The sequence below is a fragment of the Colius striatus genome, chromosome 29 (assembly GCF_028858725.1).
Source record: "Colius striatus isolate bColStr4 chromosome 29, bColStr4.1.hap1, whole genome shotgun sequence".
NCBI lineage: Eukaryota > Metazoa > Chordata > Aves > Coliiformes > Coliidae > Colius > Colius striatus.
The window spans coordinates 71,246-93,004 of NC_084787.1; the positions used below are offsets into that span (position 1 = coordinate 71,246).

Sequence of the window (21,759 nt, forward strand, 5' to 3'; positions counted from 1 at the left end):
GTGGGGGGGACTTTCCCCTCCCGCCGCTGCCAACGGCGTTTGTTTTCCATGGAAACGTGCGGAGCGGAGCTGGATGGGACGGGGGGGATGCGGGGAAGGGAGATGCTGTGAGATGCGGGGGGATGCCGGGCAGGAGGATGCGGGATGCGGGATGTGGGGTCTGCGGGACCGCGTGAGGATGCAGAGCTGCGGGATGCGGGATGCGGGACCGTGTGAGGATGCAGAGCTGCGGGATGCGGGATGCGGGACCGTGTGAGGATGCAGAGCTGCGGGATGCGGGACCGTGTGAGGATGCAGAGCTGCGGGATGCGGGATGCGGGACCGTGTGAGGATGCAGAGCTGCGGGATGCGGGACCGTGTGAGGATGCAGAGCTGCGGGATGCGGGATGCAGGATGCGGGATGCGGGTGCGGGGTCTGCGGGACAGCGTGAGGATGCAGAGCTGCGGGATACGGAGGGCTGCGGGGGGGTCCCGTCAAGCACAGCCCCGTGGGGGTGGTGTGCGGGGGGGTCCCGGCTCCGCTGCGGGCCGGTGCAGCCGCCGGTAACGGGGCGGCCCCGAGGTGCGGGCGGGCGGAGCCGTGCCGTGTGGTTCCGGGTCGGGCGCGAAGATGGCGGCGCCCATGGAGCTGTTCTGCTGGACGGGGGGGTGGGGGTTACCGTCGGTGGACCCCGATTGCCTGGCCGTGCTGGTGAGAGGCGGCGGGGCCGGGGCCGGCGGGGCCGGGGCAGCGCTCGGGACGGCCCGAACCCGCCGCTCCCGCCGCCGCTCTCCTCCCGCAGACCTACGCGCGCTTCACGGGGGCCCCGCTGAAGGTGCATCGGGTCAGCAGCCCCTGGCGGAGCCCCTCCGGTAAGAACCCCGCCGGGACCACCGGGACCGCCCCCTGCGCCCCCTGCCCCGGCGCACTTCGCTTTGTCCCTGTGCCCCCCCCCGCCTCTGCAACCGGGCGACCCCCCTGCGAACCCCGCTGCACCCCCCTAGCCCATTGCACACCCCTTCACCCTGCTGCACCCCCTGTGAACCCCGCTGCACCCCCTGCCCCATTGCACACCCCTCTCACCCTCCTGCACCCCCTGCGAACCCTGCTGCACCCCCTGCGAACCCCGCTGCACCCCCTGCCCCATTGCACACCCCTCCCACCCTCCTGCACCCCCTGTGAACCCCACTGCACCCCCTGCGAACCCCGCTGCACCCCCTAGCCCATTGCACACCCCCCTCACCCTGCTGCACTCCCCTGGTCCATTGCACACCCCTCTCCCCCTCCTGCACCCCCTTGCCCCATTGCACACCCCTCTCACCCTCCTGAACCCCCTGCCCCATTGCACACCCCTCTCACCCTCCTGCACCCCCTGTGAACCCCACTGCACCCCCTGCACCATTGCACATCCCTCTCCCCCTCCTGCACCCCCCTGCCCCATTGCACACCCCCCTCACCCTGCTGCACCTCCTGTGAACCCCACTGCACTCCCTGCCCCATTGTACACCCCTCTCACCCTCCTGCACCCCCCTACCCCATTGCGCCCCCCTCTTCCCCTCCTACACCCCCCTGCCCCATTGCACACCCCCCTCACCCTGCTGCACCCTCCTGCCCCATTGCACACCCCTCTCACCCTCCTGCACCCCCTGCCCCATTGCACACCCCCCTCACCCTGCTGCACCCCCTGCGAACCCCCTGCACCCCCTGCCCCATTGCACATCCCTCTCCCCCTCCTGCACCCCCCTGGCCCATTGCACACCCCTCTCCCTCTCCTGCACCCCCCCTGCCCCATTGCACACCCCCCTCACCCTGCTGCACCCCCTGCGAACCCTGCTGCACCCCCTGCCCCATTGCACACCCCTCTCCCTCTCCTGCACCCCCCTGCCCCATTGCACACCCCTCTCACCCTGCTGCACCCCCTGCCCCATTGCACACCCCTCTCCCTCTCCTGCACCCCCCTGCCCCATTGCACACCCCTCCCACCCTCCTGCACCCCCTGTGAACCCTACTGCACCCCCTGCCCCATTCCAACCCCACTCACCCCATTGCACCCTCCCATACCCTATCACACACCTTTCATCCCCTCACCCACACCCCTTGTGCCCCTCTCCCTGCCCCACACACCCACCCCACACACCTCAACCTCTGCCTCGAGCCCCCTCCCCTCAGCATGGGGAGGGCATTCAGCTCTTACCCATGGCAGGGTGGCATCCTGGGCACTGCCACCTGCAGCCACCTCACTCCCCACAGGGCACCTTCCTGCTCTGAAGACAAAGGACGAAGGCACCATCTCTAAAACACAGGAGATCATAACTCACCTCAGGAAACAGGTAGAGAGGGATGAAGGGCACCCCTTTGCCCCCCATACTCCCAGCTCCAAAGCCCCCCCTTGGCAAGGGCTGTGGGAAGGAAGGGGAAGGGGCTTGCTTGTGGTTGCCCAAGGAGGGTTTGGGCAGGGGTGTCCCTGTGGGGTGCTGCCCATCACGTTTGTCCTGCAGAAGTACAACGCTGACTACGACCTGTCCCCGACACAGAGCGCAGACACCTTGGCCTTTGTGTCACTGCTGGAGGAGAAACTGCTGCCAGTGCTGGTGAGTCCCCTGTGGGCACAGCTCAGGGAGGAGACACACAATGTCAGGATGGATGGCAGAGCTCATCCAGCAGGTTCCCCTGGCTCAGGGGGCACAGGAATGTGTCCAGGGGGGGTTGGGAAGCTCCTGAGAAGGAGCCTCCACACCCTCCCTGGGCAGCCTGGGCCAGGGCTCCCTCACCTCAGCACCAAAGCACCTTCTCCTCCTGTGCCAGGGGCACTGCCTGTGTGCCAACTGATGTCCATCACCTCTTGTCCTGACACTGGGTGCTACAGAAATAGGACCAGCCCCATCCTCCTGACCCCAACCTCCTGCCACCCACCCTTTAGGGACTGATCAACAAGGTGCCCCTGAGCTCAGGCTTCTGTTCCCCAGGCTCAACAGCCCCAGGGCTGCAGCCTTTCCTCCTCACACACATGTTGCAGCCCCTCAGCATCTTGGCAGCCCTGCACTGGCCTCTCTGCAGCACTTCCCTGTCTCTCCTGAGCTGGGCAGCCCAGTTCTCTATCACTCTTGAACTGGGAGAAGGTGTTTTGGCTGAGGATCCACTCCCTGGGGTGATTCCAATGGGTTCAGGCCTGTGTCTATTCCCTTGGAGAGCCTGAGGACAATACAGGCAGCAAAATCCTTGCATGAGGATGCTGAGAGTGTGGCAGCAGTGGGGTCTGACTTGAACCCTGATATTCCCTCAGTCCAAGTGCCTTTTAGCCACCAGCACTGAGCCTGGGCTCCATCCCCATGGTGCCTTTGTGACCTTTCTCCCTTGCAGATCCACACCTTCTGGGTGGATGCCAAGAACTATGTGGAGCACACAAGGAAGTGGTATGTGGAAACCATCCCCTTCCCCCTCAACTTCTTCCTACCCAACTGCATGCACAAGCAGCACCTGCAGAGGCTGCAGCTCACGTGGGGCGACGGCTACATGGAGGATGAGGAGAGGCTGGAGAAGGAGGTGAGAGGATACAACCTGAGCCTAGCAAAATCCTCAGCTTAGAGGGTCCCAACATCATCCCTGTGGTCTGGCTGAGCAGCTTTTTATCTCTGAGCACCTGTGGCTGGGGGTTGAAGGGCTGCCAAGCCTCTCTTGTCCCCCCTGCAGCTGTACCGGGATGCTCGGGAATGTCTGACCCTCCTGTCCCAGCGCCTCGGCTCCCAGAAGTTTTTCTTTGGAGACTCGTAGGTGACCGTAGGGAGAAGGTGCTCTGAGGCCTTCTGAGCCCCTTTGCACCCAGGCATGTTGTTCTAGGGGGTTGGATGGGCTTTTGGGGTGATGCAGAAGGAGGAGTTGAGGCTGCAGGAGCTGCCAGCAGCCCCAGCAGCTCTTGCCTTTGTGCAGAGCCTGCAGAGCGGCTCTGGGATGGGATTATGCATCTCTCCCCATCCTCACCTTGGGGGCTGGAAGTCAGAGCCACACTCTCCACCCCTTGGGGTGCAAGAGGCAAGGAGTGGCTGTGTCTGGGTGGCTTGGGGAGGAGGATTGGCAGGAGGAAGCAGGAGGGACAGCGACCCAGTTGCAGGTTTCTCTGCCTCAGGCCGGCTTCTCTGGACGCCTTCGTCTTCAGCCGCTTGGCTCCTCTCCTCAAGGCCAAACTGCCCAACAGCAAACTGCAGCAGCACCTCAAGTCCCTGCAGAACCTCTGCAACTATTGCACCTCCATCCTCAGCCTCTACTTCCCTTGGGATGGAGGTGAGCCACATCCCCCCACCCTCCCACCCCTCCATCAAACCCCATCAGCTCAGGGTACACTCACTTTGACCTCTACACCTTCTCTTTCCCTCCCAGGGGAGCTCCCAGCTCCAAGGGCTGCAGGCACAGAGGGTGCTGAGGCAGAGGAGGATCCCCACAGCCTCCGGAGCCAGGTGCTGTCGGTGCTGCTGGGGCTTGTGGCCATGCTGGGTTACGCTTTCCTCAGTGGCATCGTCTCCATCCAACGCAGCGGCGCCGTGGCACCAAGCTCCCGCCGGCCCATCGCCCTGGAGGAGGAGGAAGAGGAAGAGGAGGAGTGAGGAAGAGCTGTGCTCCCTCTTGGTTGCTCCTCTAAAAGGCTGTGGAACTGACTGTTTGGATGCCAGGAGCCTGGTTGGGGCTCTGTGTCCTGCCAGGAGTTGTTGTGGGGAGTGTGGCTGCTGCACCAATAAACCTCCCTCTCTCCTTCTCTCATCCTCCCAGTGAGCTTCCAGTTAGCCCAGTTGCTCAAAGTGGACTGCCACAGTAGGTACCAGTGTAGCCCAGTCCTACACCCCACATCCCTGCCACAGCTCTGCCTCTCTGGGGATGGGGCAAAGGGAAGGGCTGTGGGGTTTTAGGTTCCTAAAAGCATCTCTGGGTGTCTCTGCAGCATCCAGAGGGTCCAAAGAAATAGGAGGAAGGATTCCTTCCCTCCTGAGCTGAGGGAGCACTGACAGGGGCTGCCCAGATGGGCTGTGCAGGCTCCTTCTCTGGGGACATCCCAACCCCAGCTGGACACATTCCTGTGCCCCCTGACCATGAGGAACCTGCTTGAGGGAGCTGGAGGAGCTCTGGAGGTTCCTTCCCACCCCATCACTGTGTGATTCTCTGGTTGCACTGGCACAGGAGGAGAAACTCCTGGCAGGGGCTGCCCAGATGGGCTGTGGAGGCTCCTTCTCTGGGCACATCCCAGCCCCAGCTGGATGAGTCCCTGTGTGCCCTGCTCTAGGTGCTGCTGCTCTGGCAGGGGGTTGCACTGGATGAGCTTCCCAGGTCCCTTCCAGCCCTTGAGGTCCTGTGAGCTCAGCACAGGGCACAGAGATGCTGGAGTGGAGCATCTGCCTTGTGCTGAAAGGCTGAGGGAGCTGGGGCTCTGCAGCCTGGAGAAGAGGAGCCTGAGGGCTGAGCTCAGTCATGTCTGCAAGTGGCAGGAGGCTGGAGCCAGGCTGTGCTCAGGGATGGCCAATGACAGCACAAGGGGCAACGGGGATAAACTGGAGCAGAAGAGGTTCCAAAGCAACACCAGGAGGAATTTGTTCCCTGTTGAGCTGAGGGAGCACTGGCAGGGGCTGCCCAGATGGGCTGTGGAGGCTCCTGCTCTGGGGACATCCCAACCCCAGCTGGATGAGTCCCTGTGTGCCCTGCTCTAGGTGCTGCTGCTCTGGCAGGGGGTTGCACTGGCTGAGCTTCCCAGCTCCCTCCCAACCCTTCAGATTCTGTGCTTCTGTGACCCTCCAGCAGCTCTGGGGGCTGAGCCCTCCCCCTCTCCCTCCCCTTATGGCATCCCTGCCCTGTGGCTGTGCCAGTGGGTTCTTTTAAGGCCAATTCCCCCCTTCCAGCACCTACCAACCTGGTTTCTCTGAGAGCCATGACGTGGCTGTTGCAGAAAGCAGCAGCAAGGGAAGCCCTGAGCTCCTCAGCAGGATGTGTCCCAGCCCCACGGGGGTAGGAGTGCTCCTGGCTGCTGGAGGGAGAGGCTGCAGCTGCAGCAGGAATCCCTCTTGCTCTGACAGCTCTGTTTGCATTCCTCCCCTCCTGCCAGCACCAGGGAGTTCCTCACAGCTGGCACTGCCAAGAAAAACACCCCCCACAACAAGGAGCTGGCAACAAGGAGCCAGCTCAGAGCATTTTGGGCTACAAAGCTGAGGCTAACAGTAGCCACCTAACCAACCCTTTGTCCTTAGCAATGCTTTGCTCCCCTCGGGACCTTCCCAGCCCTCAGCCCTTCTCCTCCTCCCCCGTCTCGTCCCAGCCCCAGCCTTGGCGGCGTTGCCGCGGGTTCCTGCGGCCGCCGCTGCTGCACGATCGCGTCAATGGAAAAGCGGCGTCGGGCCAGATCCTGCCGCGCCCGGGCTGCCGGGTGGCACCAGCCCCGGCTCCTCGGGCTCCCACCGCGCCTGCTGCGGCCACCTTCGGGGCTGCCTGGGCTGGGGATGAGCCGCCTGGCCATCCTCCTCCTCCTCACGCCACGGATGTGATGAGCGGAGCCGCGGTTTGGGGAGCGGGGGGGGGTTGTCCTTGGAGCATCCCCCCATGTTGGCTCGGTTTGAGGGGCCCCAAGGGGTGGGGGATGACTCAATGTAGCCCCCCCTGTGCCCGTTCCCCCCATAACGTCACTGGGGAAGTATGTGCCCGACGCTCCCGTTAGTTGCTGGAGGGACGGGGGTGGCTCCGGGAGGAACCGCAGGGGAGGAGAAACGGGGGCGCAGGGGGATGGACCCTGGGGCTGAAATCCTGGCTGCAGGTCCTGGCTGCTGCTGGCTCAGCTCCCTGCCAGCCTGAGGGATGCTGCAGTGGGCTGAGGGGAGGGAGATGGGTCACACTGGCTCCAAACCTGCCTCCTCCTCTTCTTCCTCTGGCTCCAGCTCATTGCCAGCCTGAGGGATACTACAGAGGGCTGATGGAAGGGAGATGTGTGATACTGGCTCCAAACCTGCCTCCTCTTCCTCCTCCTCCTCCTCCTCCTCTTCCTCCTCTGGCTCAGCTCCCTGCCAGCCTGAGGGATGCTACAGTGGGCTGAGGGGAGGGAGATGGGTCACACTGGCTCCAAACCTGCCTCCTCCTCCTCCTCCTCCTCCTCCTCTTCCTCTGGCTCAGCTCCCTGCCAGCCTGAGGGATGCTGCAGTGGGCTGAGGGGAGGGAGATGTGTGATACTGGCTCCAAACCTGCCTCCTCCTCCTCCTCTTCTTCCTCTGGCTCCAGCTCATTGCCAGCCTGAGGGATGCTGCAGCGGGCTGAGGGGAGGGAGATGTGTGACACTGGCTCCAAACCTGCCTCCTCTTCCTCCTCCTCCTCTTCCTCCCCTGGCTCAGCTCCCTGCCAGCCTGAAGGATGCTGCAGTGGACTTGAGGGGATGGAGATGGGTGACACTGGCTCCAAATCTGCCTCCTCCTCCTCCTCCTCCTCTTCCTCCTCCTCCTCCTCTTCCTCTGGCTCCAGCTCCCTGCCAGCCTGAGGGATGCTGCAGTGGGCTTGAGGGGAGGGAGATGGGTCACACTGGCTCCAAATCTGCCTCCTCCTCCTCCTCTTCCTCCTCTTCCTCTTCCTCTTCCTCTGGCTCCAGCTCCCTACCAGCCTGAGGGATGCTGCAGTGGGCTGAGGGGAGGGAGATGGGTCACACTGGCTCCAAACCTGCCTCCTCTTCCTCCTCCTCCTCCTCCTCCTCCTCCTCTGGCTCCAGCTCCCTGCCAGCCTGAGGGATGCTACAGTGGGCTTCAGGGGAGGGAGATGTGTGACACTGGCTCCAAACCTGCCTCCTCCTCCTCCTCTTCCTCCTCTGGCTCAGCTCCCTGCCAGCCTGAAGGATGCTACAGTGGGCTTGAGGGGAGGGAGATGGGTCACACTGGCTCCAAACCTGCCTCCTCCTCCTCTTCCTCCTCCTCTTCCTCTGGCTCCAGCTCCCTGCCAGCCTGAAGGATGCTACAGTGGGCTTGAGGGGAGGGAGATGGGTCACACTGGCTCCAAACCTGCCTCCTCTTCCTCCTCCTCCTCCTCCTCCTCCTCCTCCTCCTCCTCCTCTGGCTCCAGCTCATTGCCAGCCTGAGGGATACTACAGAGGGCTGATGGGAGGGAGGTGTGTGACACTGGCTCCAAACCTGCCTCCTCCTCCTCCTCCTCCTCCTCCTCTTCCTCTTCCTCTGGCTCCAGCTCCCCACCAGCCTGAGGGATGCTACAGTGGGCTTGAGGGGAGGGAAATGGGTGACACTGGCTCCAAACCTCCCTCCTCCTCCTCTTCTTCCTCTGGCTCCAGCTCCCTACCAGCCTGAGGGATGCTGCAGTGGGCTGAGGGGAGGGAGATGGGTCACACTGGCTCCAAACCTGCCTCCTCTTCCTCCTCCTCCTCCTCCTCCTCCTCCTCCTCCTCCTCTGGCTCCAGCTCCCTGCCAGCCTGAGGGATGCTACAGTGGGCTTCAGGGGAGGGAGATGTGTGACACTGGCTCCAAACCTGCCTCCTCCTCCTCCTCTTCCTCCTCTGGCTCAGCTCCCTGCCAGCCTGAGGGATACTACAGTGGGCTGAGGGGAGGGAGATGGGTGATACTGGCTCCAAACCTGCCTCCTCCTCCTCGTCCTCCTCCTCTTCTTCCTCTAGCTCCAGCTCATTGCCAGCCTGAGGGATACTACAGAGGACTTGAGAGGAGGGAGATGTGTGACACTGGCTCCAAACCTGCCTCCTCCTCCTGCTCCTGCTCTGGCTCCTGCTCTGGCTGTGACAGCAGAGGGAGGGCACAGGAGAGCTTGTAGAAAAGCAGCTTTATTTTATGAAAACACCTAGAAAAGAGCAGACATTGCAGCCCTTGGGTCAAACAGGTCTCCTGGGGTGGTGTGGGACCATGTCCCCCCACTCAGAAACCCATCCCCAAGCCCTCCCCTCTCCACCAGCACCATGCTGGGTCATCCCCTCAGCACCACGAGCCACGTTAAGCTGGCTGCTGCCACAGCCACGTCTGGATGGAGTCAGCGGGAGCCACGGCCTCAATGGAGCCCACCCTTGGGTCAGAGATCCCAAAGGAGACATCCATGGGGGAGCTGTGGGGGATGGCAGAGAGGAGGGAGGTCAGAGGGTTGGGCAGGCTGGGGGATGAGCTGCTCATGGGGGGCCAAAGGCACTCACCGGTTGAGGGTCACCAGGACAACGGCTCCATCAGGGCGAAGGAAAGCCGAGTGCTCCAGGTCACAGTGGTGGCACTTCTTGGAGACAGACAAGCCCACACGCTGGGAGCCCTCAGGGATGAACTTGCTGTAGGAATAAGCAAGGCCTGAGTGTGATGGAGGTTGGGGTTGGAGAGCTGGAGTGGGGCTGGAGAGCTGGTGGTGGTGGTGGAGAGCAACTGTGGGGTTGGGGAGCTGCTGGGGGCTGGAGAGCTGTTGGTGGTGTTGGAGAGCAACTATGGGGTTGGGGAGCTGCTGTGGGGTTGGAGAGGAGCTGTGGGGTTGGAGGGGAGCTGTGGGACTGGAGAGGAGCTGTGGGGTTAGCTGCTGTGGGGATGGAGAGCTGCTATGGGGTTGGAGAGCTGCTGTGGGACTGGAGAGCTGTTGGTGGTGTTGGAGAGCAACTATGGGGTGGGGGAGCTGCTGTGGGGTTGGAGAAGAGCTCATGGGGTTAGAGAGCAACTGTGGGGTTGGAGAGCTGCTGTGGGGCTGGAGAGGAGCTGTGGGGTTGGAGAGCTGCAGGGTTGGAGAGCTGCTGTGGGGCTGGAGAGCTGCTGTGGGGTTGGAGAGCTGCTGTGGGGCTGGAGAGCTGCTGTGGGGTTGGAGAGCTGCAGGGTTGGAGAGCTGCTGTGAGGCTGGAGAGGAGCTGTGGGGTTAGCTGCTGTGGGGTTGGAGAGCTGCTGTGAGGTTTGAGAGCTGCTGTGGGGTTGGAGAAGAGCTGTGGAGTTGGAAAGCTGCTGTGGGGCAGCTGTGGGGTTGGAGAGCTTCTGTGAATACTCATCACCTGGGCCCAACAGGGCAACATCACCCTTTGATCATCCAAGATGATGAGCTGCACGTGGTGGTGGGAGCTGTTGACCAAAGCTGGGCCCAGGTCTTGTGTGATGAACCAACAACCCCTCTCCAACCACCCCCAACCCACCTGAAGTGTCCCAGGTGATAGAACATGGGCTGCTTGTAGAAGACATCCTTGCTGCTGTCCACAATGACAGGGCTGTCCACGTAGTTCTTGCTCCAGTTGGGTCCCCCCTCCATGTTCAAGGCCAAGTTCCAGTCAGTCCAACCAGTCACATAGTTGTTGAGGTTCTGTGGGGTGGGTGATGGTGCTGAGCCACGTGCAAGGACAAGGAGAGGGGGGTTGTTGGCTCATCACTGGGGTCCCCATGGTGTCCTACCGTCAGGATGCTGTGGCTGTACTTGCTGCCTCTGTCCCAGCCCCCCAGAACCACCCTGGGCTCCCAGAAGTAGGAACCAGTAGAGGCTTCAGTGGAGAGGAGGAAATAATCAGGGAAGAGATGATGGGTGATGGAGAGGGTGAGGTCAATGGGAGCCAGGAAGTCCAGGTACCAATGGATGCCAATGCCACTGATGTAACTGGCAGCCACGGGGTCTTTGAGAACCTGGGAGGAGAAAGAAGTCACCAGTGGCCAGGGCTGGGGGAGCTGCTGGTGGGGTTAGAAAGGAGCTGTGAGGTTGGGGAGCTGCTGTGGGGCTGGAGAGGAGCTGTGGGGCTGGAGAGGAGCTCTGGGGCTGCTGTGGGGTTGGAGAGCTGTTGGTGGGGCTGGAGAGCTGCTGTGGGGCTGGAGAGATGCTGGTGGGGTTGGAGAGGAGCTCTGGGGCTGCTGTGGGGTTGGAGAGCTGTTGGTGGGGCTGGAGAGGAGCTGTAGGGCTGGAGAGGAGCTCTGGGGCTGCTGTGGGGCTGGAGAGCTGCTGTGGGGCTGGAGAGATGCTGGTGGGGCTGGAGAGGAGCTCTGGGGCTGCTGTGGGGTTGGAGAGCTGTTGGTGGGGCTGGAGAGCTGCTGTGGGGCTGGAGAGATGCTGGTGGGGTTGGAGAGGAGCTCTGGGGCTGCTGTGGGGTTGGAGAGCTGTTGGTGGGGCTGGAGAGGAGCTGTAGGGCTGGAGAGGAGCTCTGGGGCTGCTGTGGGGCTGGAGAGCTGTTGGTGGGGCTGGAGAGATGCTGGTGGGGCTGGAGAGGAGCTCTGGGGCTGCTGTGGGGCTGGAGAGCTGTTGGTGGGACTGGAGAGCTGTTGGTGGGGTTGGAGAGGAGCTGTAGGGTTGGGGAACTGCTGGTGGGGTTAGAGAGCTGCTGTGGGGCTGCTTTGGGGTTAGAGAGCTGCTGTGGGGCTGGAGAGGAGCTGTGGGGCTGCTGGTGGGGTTGGGGAGGAGCTGCTGTGGGGTTGGGGAGCTGCTGATGGGGTTGGAGAGCTGCTGATGGGGTTGGAGAGCTGCTGGTGGGGTTGGGGAGCTGCTGTGGGGCTGGAGAGGAGCTATGGGGCTGCTGTGGGGTTGGAGAGCTGTTGGTGGAGTTGAAGGGAAGCTGTGGGGTTGGAGAGGAGCTGGTGGGGCTGGAGAGCTGCTGGGGGGTTGGGGAACTGCTGGGGGGGTTGGAGAGGAGCTGTGGGGCTGCTGTGGGGTTAGAGAGCTGCTGTGGGGTTGGAGAGCTGTTGGTGGAGTTGGAGAGAAGCTGTGGGGTTGGAGAGGAGCTGGTGGGGCTGGAGAGGTGCTGGTGGGGTTAAGGAGCTGCTGTGGGGCTGGAGAGGACCTGTAGGGTTGGAGAGCTGCTGATGGGGTTGGAGGGGAGCTGTGGGGCTGGAGAGGAGCTGGTGGGGCTGGAGAGGACCTGTAGGGTTGGAGAGCTGCTGATGGGGTTGGAGGGGAGCTGTGGGGCTGGAGAAGAGCTGTGGGGACTCACCACCTGGGCCCAATAGGGCAACATCACCCTTTGATCATCCAAGATGATGAGCTGGACATGACGGTGGGAGCTGTTGGCCAAGGCTGGGCCCAGGTCCTGTGCAATGAAGTCTCGTTGGTGCTCTGGGGAGAAACCCAAGCACTGGAAGGGGTAGAAGATGATCTCCCCAGCTGTGGGCTCGTTCCCTGCTGTCACTGCCCAGAAGGTCAGGTTGTGTTTGGCATATTCATCCAGGAACCTGGGGCACAGGGGCAGAAAGTCAATGGCCCCATCACAGCAGCACCAGCCCTGGGCACAGTCACTTTGGTACCCACCAAGCTCTTGTGACCTCTCACCTGATGAAGTATTTAGCCCAGGCTTGGTGGTACTTGTCCCCAGGGTTGCCCTTCAGTGTCCCCCTCCCTGTCATGGCACCATTTGTCTTCATCCAAACTGGGGAGGTCCAAGGGCTGGCATAGAGAGACAATGGCCTCTTGGCCACTGCCTGGGCTGCCTGGAGGATGGGGATCTGGGGACAAGCAGGATGCAAGTGAGTTCTTTGAGTCTGCCTCAGCATCAATATGACATGCAGCAGGATGAGTCCTCTCCTTCTTCATCACTGGGGAGGTGATTCCCCTCCCCAGCTCATCTTGTCCCATGGAAGGGAGCTCTAGGGATCATCCAGCCCCTGCTGCAGCAGGTTCCCCTGGCTCAGGGGGCACAGGAATGTGTCCAGGGGGGTTTGGGAAGCTCCTGAGAAGGAGCCTCCACACCCTCCCTGGGCAGCCTGGGCCAGGGCTCCCTCAGCTCAGCAACAAAGCACTTGCTCCTTGGGTTTAAATGGAACCTTTTGTGCTCCAGCTGATGTCCTGGCACTGACCCCAACCTCCTGCCACCCACCCTTTAGGTCACCAAGGTGCCCCTGAGCTCAGGCTTCTGTTCCCCAGGCTCAACAGCCCCAGGGCTGCAGCCTTTCCTCCTCACACACATGTTGCAGCCCCTCAGCATCTTGGCAGCCCTGATCCTAAACCCCATCTTGGTTCTCCCTCTGCTCTCTCCCAACCCCCTGCAGAAAGAACCTTCAGAGCTCATCCAGTGCAACCCCCTGCAGAAGCAGCTCCCACCCAGCTCAGGTCACACAGGAATGTGTCCAGGGGGGTCTTAAAGCCCTCCAAGGAAGGAGCCTCCACACCCTCCCTGGGCAGCCTGGGCTCAGCTCAGCACCAAAGCACTTGCTCCTTGTGTTTAGGTGGCACCCTTTAGGGACTGAGCAGCATTGCTGAGGTGCCCCTGAGCTCAGGCTTCTGTTCCCCAGGCTCAACAGCCCCAGGGCTGCAGCCTTTCCTCCTCACACACATGTTGCAGCCCCTCAGCATCTTGGCAGCCCTGCACTGGCCTCTCTGCAGCACTTCCCTATCTCTCCTGAGCTGGGCAGCCCAGCCCTGGCCACAGGACTCCAGCTGAGGCCTCCCCAGCTCTGGCAGAGCACAGGGGCAGCACAAGCTCCCTGGCCCTGCTGCCCACACTCTCTTGCTGCCCCCAGGCTGCCGTTGGCTTCTTGCCCACCAGCCCACGTTGCTGCTCAGGGTCACTTTGTTCTCCCCCAGCACTGCCAGGTCCCTTGGAGCTGCTCTCCAGCAGGTGCTGAGCTTATTCCTCCCCATCTGCAGGACTCCCACAGCCCATCCCACTCAGCCCTCAGCCCTCTGGGACTCACCTTCATCCTTGTGTCCTCCTCTGTCAGACTGAAGTGCTTCAGCTCAAAGTCACCCTCAGCATCAGCGTAGGTGTAGAGGCGAATGGAGAAGTCGGTGCTGGCCATGGGGACACGCACCAGGTTGTACTCAATGCCTGAGGCCAAGAGAGCTGCTGCTGAGCCCCTTCCCAACCTTCCAGCAGCCTCTCAGCACGAGGCTCAGCAGGTCAGACCTGCCTGGCCCTGCCACCCAACAGCTTCACCCTACCCCAAGCTGACCTTCCTCAGAGAAATAGGAGCGGAGCAGATGGTTCTGGGCAGCTGGGGACAGGGACTGGATGTTGATGGCAGCTGAGTCTGTGACAGACCCACCAAAGCCTTTCACCTTCTGGTATCGCTGTGTGGTGTCCAGGGTGAGGTGGAAATCTGTGGGAGAGGGAGAAAAAACACACCTCTGAGTGGAAACCCACGGTGCAGGGCTGGATTGGTGCCCAGTGTGTGCCCACAGTGGGTACCTGGGCTCTCAGTGTTGTGCTGGAAGCTCCCCTCGCTGCGTTCCAGCCTCTTGCCAGCTTTGCTGCTCTCATATTTGATGTAGGTGCCTGGGGCTGGCAGCACCACGGGCTCCAGAGTGTCACAGTACGTGGCACTGCAGACACAGACCAGTGAGCCATGCCCAAAGTCCTTGGCATCGCAGGGACGGCCGCCTAAGGCAGGAGGAGACACTGGGTGGGCACAGAAGGAAGCAGCAGGAACCCACCTCACCCTTTCAACCCAGCACAGATGCCAAACCCCATGGCTTTGCCACCCCAAAACCACTGAGCTCTGCAGCTCTCTGCTCTGAGGCCACGGTGCCAGCACTCACCTGCTGCCTCCAACGCTGCCTGCAGCAGCAGCAGCCAGCCCAGCACGTTGGCACAGCCAGGCCCCATGGCACCTCTGTGGCAGCACAGCTTGGATGGACACTGGTGGCAAACAGCAGGGTTGGAGCAGGGCAGTGGGTAGCAGCAACCAGCTCCTCCTGCCCTGCCCCAGCCCAGAGGTGACCCAGGACAAGGGCAGCCTCAGCATCCCCCTTCCCCACTGCTCCCACCTGATAGTGTAGCTCCAGCTACATCCCAGCCAGAGCTGCAGCCCCCTGGGTCACAACCCACCCTGTGCCTACTGGCCTGGCATTCCCAGCTGCCCACATCAGCTGTATCCAGCAGCTCAGTTCACTCCCATCACCTCCCTCCCACTCTTTCTCCCTCTCCTTGCTCATCCCATGCCGTGTCGTGCCACCCCACACATCCCCAAGCTGCACCCATGAGCAAACAGCTCCAGGCTCCCAAACCCATCAGTGTTTGGGGCTGAAGCCCCTGGCACAGAAAGGGGAGGGGGTGCTGTGTTTCCCCTCTCCTCTGCAAGTGCTCCCACCTTGCCCTGCTCTTCCCATGACACTGGGCAAGGAGCTTCTCAAAGGAGCCACCTCCACATCTTGGGCCCCTGCTGCCAGGCTGCTACCCCTGGGCAGGGGGAGGTGAGGGTGGGATGATGCCTCCCACTAAGCCCATGTGGGATGGGGTCCAGGTGGGCTGTCCCACATGCATCTCCCTACCTGGGGGTGATGCCCAACACTGGGGCTGTGGCCTCAGCGTGGTCCAGCTGTCCAGGACCATCCTCATCCCCATCCCCCCTGGCTGATGAAGCTGCTCCAGACCCAAGGTACTCACCTGCTGCCACAAAAGCTTCTTGCTGCGTCTGCAGGGCAGGAGCAGCTTTCTGCCTGAGTGTGGTAGGAGGGGAACAGAGCCTGGTGGAGCAGGAAAGGTGAGTCTGAGAGAGGACAGCTCATGGGACTCTGCACATGGAGCCTGGAGGTGATTTTGTAACCTCATTCCCAATGTTGAGCTTTCAACATCACTGTGACATTCCCAAAGCTCTCCTGAAACCCAGCCCAGTGGCCAGAGGGAAAGTGAGGGTGTGGGATGCCCACCAGCCCCCCACAAGTACCTCCATCACCCCTTGAGGGAAGGGGGGACCATGGGATACCCACCAGCCCCCCACAAGTACCTCCATCACCCCTTGAGGGAAGGGGGGACCATGGGATGCCCACCAGCCCCCCACAAGTACCTCCATCACCCCTTGAGGGAAGGTGGGGCCATGGGATGCCCACCAGCCCTCCACAAGTACCTCCATCACCCCTTGAGGGAAGGGGGGACCATGGGATGCCCACCAGCTCCCCAAGAACCTCCATCACCCCCTGCAGCCCCCTGTGCCCAGCTCCTCCTTGCAAGTCTCCCCCCCACAGGGCACCCTCAGGCAGGGGTAGGACCACCCATGCCCAGCCAGGGGTCCTGGGGCTGCTCAGCCTCAATTCCCACCAGCTCAACTTTGCCATGGGCAATGGGACAAGAGCTGCCTGTAGCCAGTGCTGCAGCCACCACCCCTGTCCTGCTTGTGCCAGCAGCTTTCCTGGTGTGGGCAAAGACACATTTGGGGCTGTGGGGACCCCCCACGAGCAGCCACCCATGGCAGGGATGGCTGCACCCTCCTCCTCCTCCCTGCCCTGGCTCAGGTGATGGGTGCAGGGGAGGGATTGCAGATGCTGCTGCCTGAGCCCCACAGCAAGCAGCTGGGCTGGGTGGAGCAGTTTATCACCTTCACAACAAGCCTGGGCTCCACACCTTCTCATTTGGCATCCTTCCCAACTGCAAGGGCTCGCCCATGGGATGAGAGGCAGGAACGGGGGCAGAGCCCAGGGACATGGGGGGAGGATGGAGGATGATGAGGGGAGGATGGAGGATGATGAGGGGAGGATGGAGGATGATGGGGGAGGATGGAGGATGATGGGGAGAGGATGGAGGATGATGAGGGGAGGATGGAGGATGATGAGGGGAGGATGGAGGATGATGGGGGGAGGATGGAGGATGATGAGGGGAGGATGGAGGATGATGAGGGGAGGATGGAGGATGATGGGGAGAGGATGGAGGATGATGAGGGGAGGATGAGGGGAGGATGGAGGATGATGGGGGGAGGATGGAGGATGAGGGGAGGATGGGGGAGGATGAGGGGAGGATGATGGGGGGAGGATGGAGGATGATGAGGGGAGGATGGAGGATGATGGGGGGAGGATGGAGGATGATGAGGGGAGGATGGAGGATGATGAGGGGAGGATGGAGGATGATGGGGGGAGGATGGAGGATGATGAGGGGAGGATGGAGGATGATGAGGGGAGTGTTGGGGCTTTGCCTGTGCCCTCCCTGCACGGCAGAGTTTGGATCCCAAGCAGGCAGCCCAGGAAGGGGGAGGAAAGGCCAGGATGAGTAAATGTGCTGTGGGAGGAGAGCTCTGAGCCTCAGCCTGCTGCCACCTTCACTCCACACACCGAAAAACCAGCTGTTCAACCTCCTTCCCTCCTCCCCTCTTGGCTTTTTTTTTCCCCCAGCATCAGCAATTCCACACACAAAGGGAGTTTGCCAAGGAGCTCTCTCTGGCTTTCTCATTCCACGACTTCAAAGCAACGTTTCCCCAAAGGGTTGGAAAGGAGCAAATACTGTCAACTGGTATTTAAAGGGAGCAAACAGAACGGGTCAGGTAAGTGCAAGCTTCCAACTCCCAGTTAACCACAGCCAGAATAGAAGGGAGTCTGTCTGGAGGCCACAGCAGAGCTCTGGAAGGGGATAAGCATCAACCTAATTTGTCTGGGAGCTTGTGGGTAGATGGGGACACACAGCTATGATTTATTCAGCCTTTCCCCACAGAGGCTGCCCCTGGTGCAATGAGAGCTTTGGGGTTGGAAAAAGGGGAAGCAAGAAATCCCCCCCACACACACATACACACCCCCAAAAGAAAAAGGGAGGCTGAGGAGAGAAAGCAGCACATCTGAAACGAATCAAGAGCTGGCAGGAGGCTGAAGCTCCAGCTGCAGGGATAAACAAGGCAGCCCCTGAGGGTGGGCCATGGGGGTGAAGCCCATGAGGGGTATCCCTGAGCCCCTCAGCTTCAATCTGAGGCAAACAGAGTCGGGTTTCTTTAGAGAGCAGGGGAGGAAACACTGACAGCACATACCAGAGGGAAGCACGTCAGAGCTTTACTTGGCACCCGAGACACACGCGAAGGGTTGGAGGGAGCCACGTGCAGGATCCAGGAGATGGGCTTTGGGGGGTGATGGAGTGATGGGGGGGAAGCACAGGCTGCAGCAGCCACATGGCTCATGGGACAGGATCACCCCCTTCTCATCCTCCCTGCCCCACCAGTGTTGGATGTCAGAAGGCTGGGGAGAGGTGGGGGGAAGCCCAGGCTGCAGCAGCCACATGGCTCGTTGCATAGGGATGGGATGATGCCCTTCTCATCCTTTCTGCCCCACCAGTGTTGGATGTTGGAAAGAAAAGAGGGGGGGGGGGAAAGGGATCCTTGGAGCCTCCCCCAAGTGGCCAGCACATCCCCACCCATCACTTCTGGCTCCACAGGTAGGTCTGGATGGAATTGGCCGGTGCCACAGCCTCGATGAAACCAAGAGTGGGGTCTTGGATGCCAAATGGCACATCCCAGCCAAACCTGGAGGGAAGAGAAAGAGCTGAGCAGTTGAGCACAGGGTTGAGCACTCTCCCTGCTCAGTTTGCCTCCACTGACCTGTTGAGGACCACCAGGACAAGCCCCCCATCAGGGCGCAGAGCAGCCACGTGCTCCAGCTGACAGACGAGGCAGCGGCGGCTCCTGTGCAGCTCCACACGCCTCGAGCCCTCAGGGATGAACTTGCTGTGGGGAGAGGAGCAACACAGGGTTTGGACCCCCCAATCTCAAGCTGCTGGCAACACTCAAGCCCCCCTCACAACCTACCTGAAGTGTCCCATGTGGTAGAACATGGGCTGCTTGTAGAAGACATCCTTGCTGCTGTCCACGATGATGGGACTGTCCACGTAGTTCTTCACCCAGTTGGGACCTCCCTTGAGGTCCAAGGCCAAGTTCCAGTCGGTCCAACCAGCCACAAAGTGATTCAGAACCTGGGTAAGTGGGGAAAGGGGTTGAATGGGGGCTGAACTGGGCTGCCAGTCCCAGGTGGGCAGTGCTGGGGAGGAGGGGGCTGTACCGTTATGATGCTGTGGCTGTAACGCTCCCCTCGGTCCCAGCAGCCCAAGGACACTGAGAACCTGAGGGTGAGGAACCCACTGCAAGCCTCAGTGTAGAGGAGAAAACGGTCTGGGAAGAGTTTGTAGGTGGCTTCTAAGCTGCTGCCAGGTGGGACAATGCTGTCCAGGTACCAGTGAACCCCTATGCCAGCGACATAGGGGGCAGCAGTGGCATTGCCCAGGACCTGGGGTGGAGGGAGCAGAGGAGATAACTCACACCAGGGCCAGCAGTGCCCAGAGCCCTGGAGGGATGGACACATGGATCTCCTGTGTCAGCAGGGTCTCCTAAGGGCACTTCCCTCCCTTTTTATCCCCTCCTGCAGCTCCCACACCCAAGCAGCAAGCTCAGGGGCAGCCCCCTGACGTGGCTCCAGCATCCCACTGGGTACAGAGCAATGGGGGAGTGGGGGTACATGTGCCCCTGGGTGGGCTCCTTGGTCCTGCTGCTGCCTGGTCATAGAATGGTGGGGTGGGAAGGGATCTCTAGGGATCATCCAGCCCCTGCTAAAGCAGGTTCCACTCACTCAGGGGGCACAGGAATGTGTCCAGGGGGGGTTGGGAAGCTCCTGAGAAGGAGCCTCCACACCCTCCCTGGGCAGCCTGGGCCAGGGCTCCCTCAGCTCAGCACCAAAGCACTTGCTCCTTGGGTTTAAATGGAACCTTTTGTGCTCCATCACCCCTTGTCCTGTCACTGGAGACAACAGAACAAACACTGGCCCCATCCCGTGCCACCCACCCTTTAGGGACTGATCAATAAGTTCCCCCTGAGCTCAGGCTTCTGTTCCCCAGACTCAACAGCCCCAGGGCTGCAGCCTTTCCTCCTCACACACATATTCCAGCTCCTCAGCATCTTGGCAGCCCTGATCCTAAACCCCATCTTGGTCCTCCCTCTGCTCTCTCCCCCAGGGGTGATCTCACCCCACAGCCCTGCCTGGTCCTCCCGGTGCTGCCGGTTTGAGGTGAGGGACACGTTGTGCCTTCCCCTGCAGCTCCAGCTCCTTGTCTACTCCAAACAAGGAGCAGCAGCACGTTTTCCTTTCTTCCCTTTGAGTTTCAGGCACAAACAGCTCCTCAGCCTCATGCTGGGTAAAGCCAAATGTGCCTAAACCCTGCCTGGAGAAGGTGCTGGGTTGATGTGTCACCTCCTGTCCCCTCTTGAGGCTCATGCAAAGGTTGGTGCTGCTCAATCAGCTGCCTCCCTTTTCCAGCAGACCTGGTTTGCCTCCTGCTCTCTCTAGGGCTGGGAGTGCTTGAGAGCCCCATATTGAAGCAAAAGCCCAAGGCTTGGGTGGGATACAGAGCAGGGTGATGGGGGGAAGCTTTGCTCTTCACCACTTTAGCCCAGTGAGGGAGGTTGATGCGTTGGTCGTCCATGATGATGAGCTGGGTGGGGTGAGGGCTTTGGGCCAAAGCAGGGCCCAGGTCATGGATGATGAAATCCCTCTGCTGGGCAGCTGTGAAGGCGATGCTGGGGAAGTCTGGGGGGGTGAGAAGAGCTGCCAGGGGCTCGTTCTGTGCTGTCACTGCCCAGAAGGTCACGTTGTGTTTGGCATATTCATCCAAGAACCTGGGGCAGGGAAAGGGGAAGAAGCATCAACCTCTGCCCACCTCAAACCTCTTTCCCCTTTGGCCCTCCATGGCCTTTTGAGCATCCCAGACCCAGGGGATGGTACTTGATGAAGTAGTTGGCCCAGGTCTTGTGGTATTTGTCCCCTGCCTGTCCCTTGAGCGTGCCCTTGCCACGGACATCCCCGTTACTCTTCATCCAGGCTGGGGAGGTCCAAGGGCTGGCATACAGCAGCAGTGGGCTCTTGCTCATGGCTGAGGCTCTCTGCAGGATGGGGATCTGCAGGAAAGGGGCAGAGATAGTGGCTCAGCTTCACCTCAACCCCCTCCCCAAACAACACAGGGAGCTCTGCAGGGCACAGATGGCTGCGAGCACCACCCCGTGGCACTGTGCCCTGACTCTGCACCCCGCCAGTGCCAAGTTGGGACGTGCCAGGACGTGCCCTGGAGAAGGTTGCAGCTCCTTTGGGCTATCTCCAAGCAGCCTGCCACAGGGTGTGGGGCTCAGCAACACAGGGGAGGGGGGGGATCCCCAAGCACTGACAGGGGACAAGGTGCTGGTGGCACTGACTTCAGCCTCCCACCTTCATCTTCACATCCTCATCTGGCAGCCTGAAGTGCTTCAGCTCATAGTCGTGGGGGACATCATCATAGGTGTAGGGGCGTGTGGAGAAGTCACTGCAAGCCATGGGAAGCCTGAGGAGGTTGTACTCAATCCCTGAGGAGCAAGAAAGGCATCAAGCAGCACCAGAGCAGGCAGCCAGGTGATGGGTATCCCTTCAGCAGGGAAATGGGTGCAGCCACCTCAGGGGAACCCCTCTCTGAGCCACCCCACTCTGCCAAACCCCCCCTCTGCTCACCTCTCTCAGAGAAATAGGAGCTCAGCAGGTTGTCCTGAGCTGGCTGTGACAGCTCCAGGATATTCATGGCAGCAGAGTCTGAGAGGGAGCCACCAAAGCCCTTCAAGTGCTGGTGAAGTGTGGAGACGTCCAGAGTCAGCAGCAGCCCTGAGAGGGACACAACCAGCTCAGCTCACCCAGCCCTGGGGGGATGTGCTGGCACCAAGCACCTCTGCCAGCCTCAACGGGTACCTGGGGCACTCAGGCTGGGCTGGAAGCTCCCCTCGCTGCGTTCCAGCCTCTTGCCAGCTTTGCTGCTCTCATATTTGATGTAGGTGCCCGGGGCCGGCAGCACCACGGGCTCCAGAGTGTCACAGTACGTGGCGTTGCACACACACACCATGGCATCGCGCCCGAAGTACTTGGGGCTGCAGGGCCGGGAGCCTGTGCAGAGGGCACGGGGAGGGCAGAGGCAGCTGCCAGCTTGGCGATACGGCCGTGCCAGGGCTCTCCTGCCCGTCCCCACCATGCTGCCGCTGTCCCGGGTCCCGCATCCCGTCCCCTCCCCGGTCCCGCATCCCGGCGCTTACCCGCAGCCCCGGGCACAGCCTGCAGCAGCAAAGGCAGCAGCCAGCCCAGCACAGCAGCAGCCTCCATCAGCCTTCCCCGTCCCTCCAGCTCCGGGGGTCCCTGGGAGCAGAACAGCC

General features: G+C 61.4%; 3 protein-coding genes across 3 annotated transcripts; 1 reads left to right on the plus strand and 2 right to left on the minus strand.

The window, feature by feature from the left end:
* Nucleotides 1-584: 584 nt before the first annotated feature.
* On the plus strand, nucleotides 585-4,732 carry MTX1 (metaxin 1). Its single transcript, XM_062016261.1, has 8 exons — nucleotides 585-691; nucleotides 783-852; nucleotides 2,231-2,310; nucleotides 2,479-2,571; nucleotides 3,341-3,523; nucleotides 3,671-3,747; nucleotides 4,104-4,258; nucleotides 4,355-4,732. Exons 1-8 carry the CDS (start codon nucleotides 611-613, stop codon nucleotides 4,576-4,578), a joined length of 963 nt encoding a protein of 320 aa, XP_061872245.1. The 5' UTR covers nucleotides 585-610; the 3' UTR covers nucleotides 4,579-4,732.
* A 4,205-nt stretch (nucleotides 4,733-8,937) lies between these two features.
* LOC104559852 (lysosomal acid glucosylceramidase-like) lies at nucleotides 8,938-14,468 on the minus strand. Its single transcript, XM_062016049.1, has 10 exons — nucleotides 14,402-14,468; nucleotides 14,052-14,243; nucleotides 13,816-13,962; nucleotides 13,558-13,691; nucleotides 12,197-12,369; nucleotides 11,862-12,099; nucleotides 10,345-10,569; nucleotides 10,092-10,255; nucleotides 9,132-9,257; nucleotides 8,938-9,046 (listed from the first exon to the last, which is right to left on the minus strand). Exons 1-10 carry the CDS (start codon nucleotides 14,466-14,468, stop codon nucleotides 8,938-8,940), a joined length of 1,575 nt encoding a protein of 524 aa, XP_061872033.1.
* A 3,501-nt stretch (nucleotides 14,469-17,969) lies between these two features.
* On the minus strand, nucleotides 17,970-21,756 carry LOC104552444 (lysosomal acid glucosylceramidase). Its single transcript, XM_062016280.1, has 9 exons — nucleotides 21,643-21,756; nucleotides 21,305-21,496; nucleotides 20,798-20,931; nucleotides 20,321-20,493; nucleotides 19,980-20,214; nucleotides 18,608-18,832; nucleotides 18,358-18,521; nucleotides 18,151-18,276; nucleotides 17,970-18,075 (listed from the first exon to the last, which is right to left on the minus strand). The coding sequence occupies exons 1-9, from the start codon at nucleotides 21,707-21,709 to the stop codon at nucleotides 17,970-17,972; spliced, it is 1,422 nt and encodes a 473-aa protein (XP_061872264.1). The 5' UTR covers nucleotides 21,710-21,756.
* Between the last annotated feature and the right edge of the window lie 3 nt (nucleotides 21,757-21,759).

Bases quoted from the DNA above. Each gene is read 5' to 3' on its own strand.
- MTX1 (XM_062016261.1), top strand. From the start codon at position 611: ATGGCGGCGCCCATGGAGCTGTTCTGCTGGACGGGGGGGTGGGGGTTA. The intron at 2,572-3,340 runs GTGAGTCCCCTG...TCTCCCTTGCAG, and splicing joins AGAAACTGCTGCCAGTGCTG to ATCCACACCTTCTGGGTGGA. The intron at 3,748-4,103 runs GTAGGTGACCGT...TCTCTGCCTCAG, and splicing joins AAGTTTTTCTTTGGAGACTC to GCCGGCTTCTCTGGACGCCT.
- LOC104559852 (XM_062016049.1), bottom strand. From the start codon at position 14,468: ATGGGGCCTGGCTGTGCCAACGTGCTGGGCTGGCTGCTGCTGCTGCAG. The intron at 12,370-13,557 runs GTGAGTCCCAGA...GCTTGTCCCCAG, and splicing joins AGGAGGACACAAGGATGAAG to ATCCCCATCCTCCAGGCAGC. The intron at 9,047-9,131 runs GTGAGTGCCTTT...CATCCCCCACAG, and splicing joins GTCCTGGTGACCCTCAACCG to CTCCCCCATGGATGTCTCCT.
- LOC104552444 (XM_062016280.1), bottom strand. From the start codon at position 21,709: ATGGAGGCTGCTGCTGTGCTGGGCTGGCTGCTGCCTTTGCTGCTGCAG. The intron at 20,932-21,304 runs GTACCCGTTGAG...CTTGCTCCTCAG, and splicing joins GCCCAGCCTGAGTGCCCCAG to GGATTGAGTACAACCTCCTC. The intron at 20,215-20,320 runs GTACCATCCCCT...TCCCTGCCCCAG, and splicing joins TGGGCCAACTACTTCATCAA to GTTCTTGGATGAATATGCCA.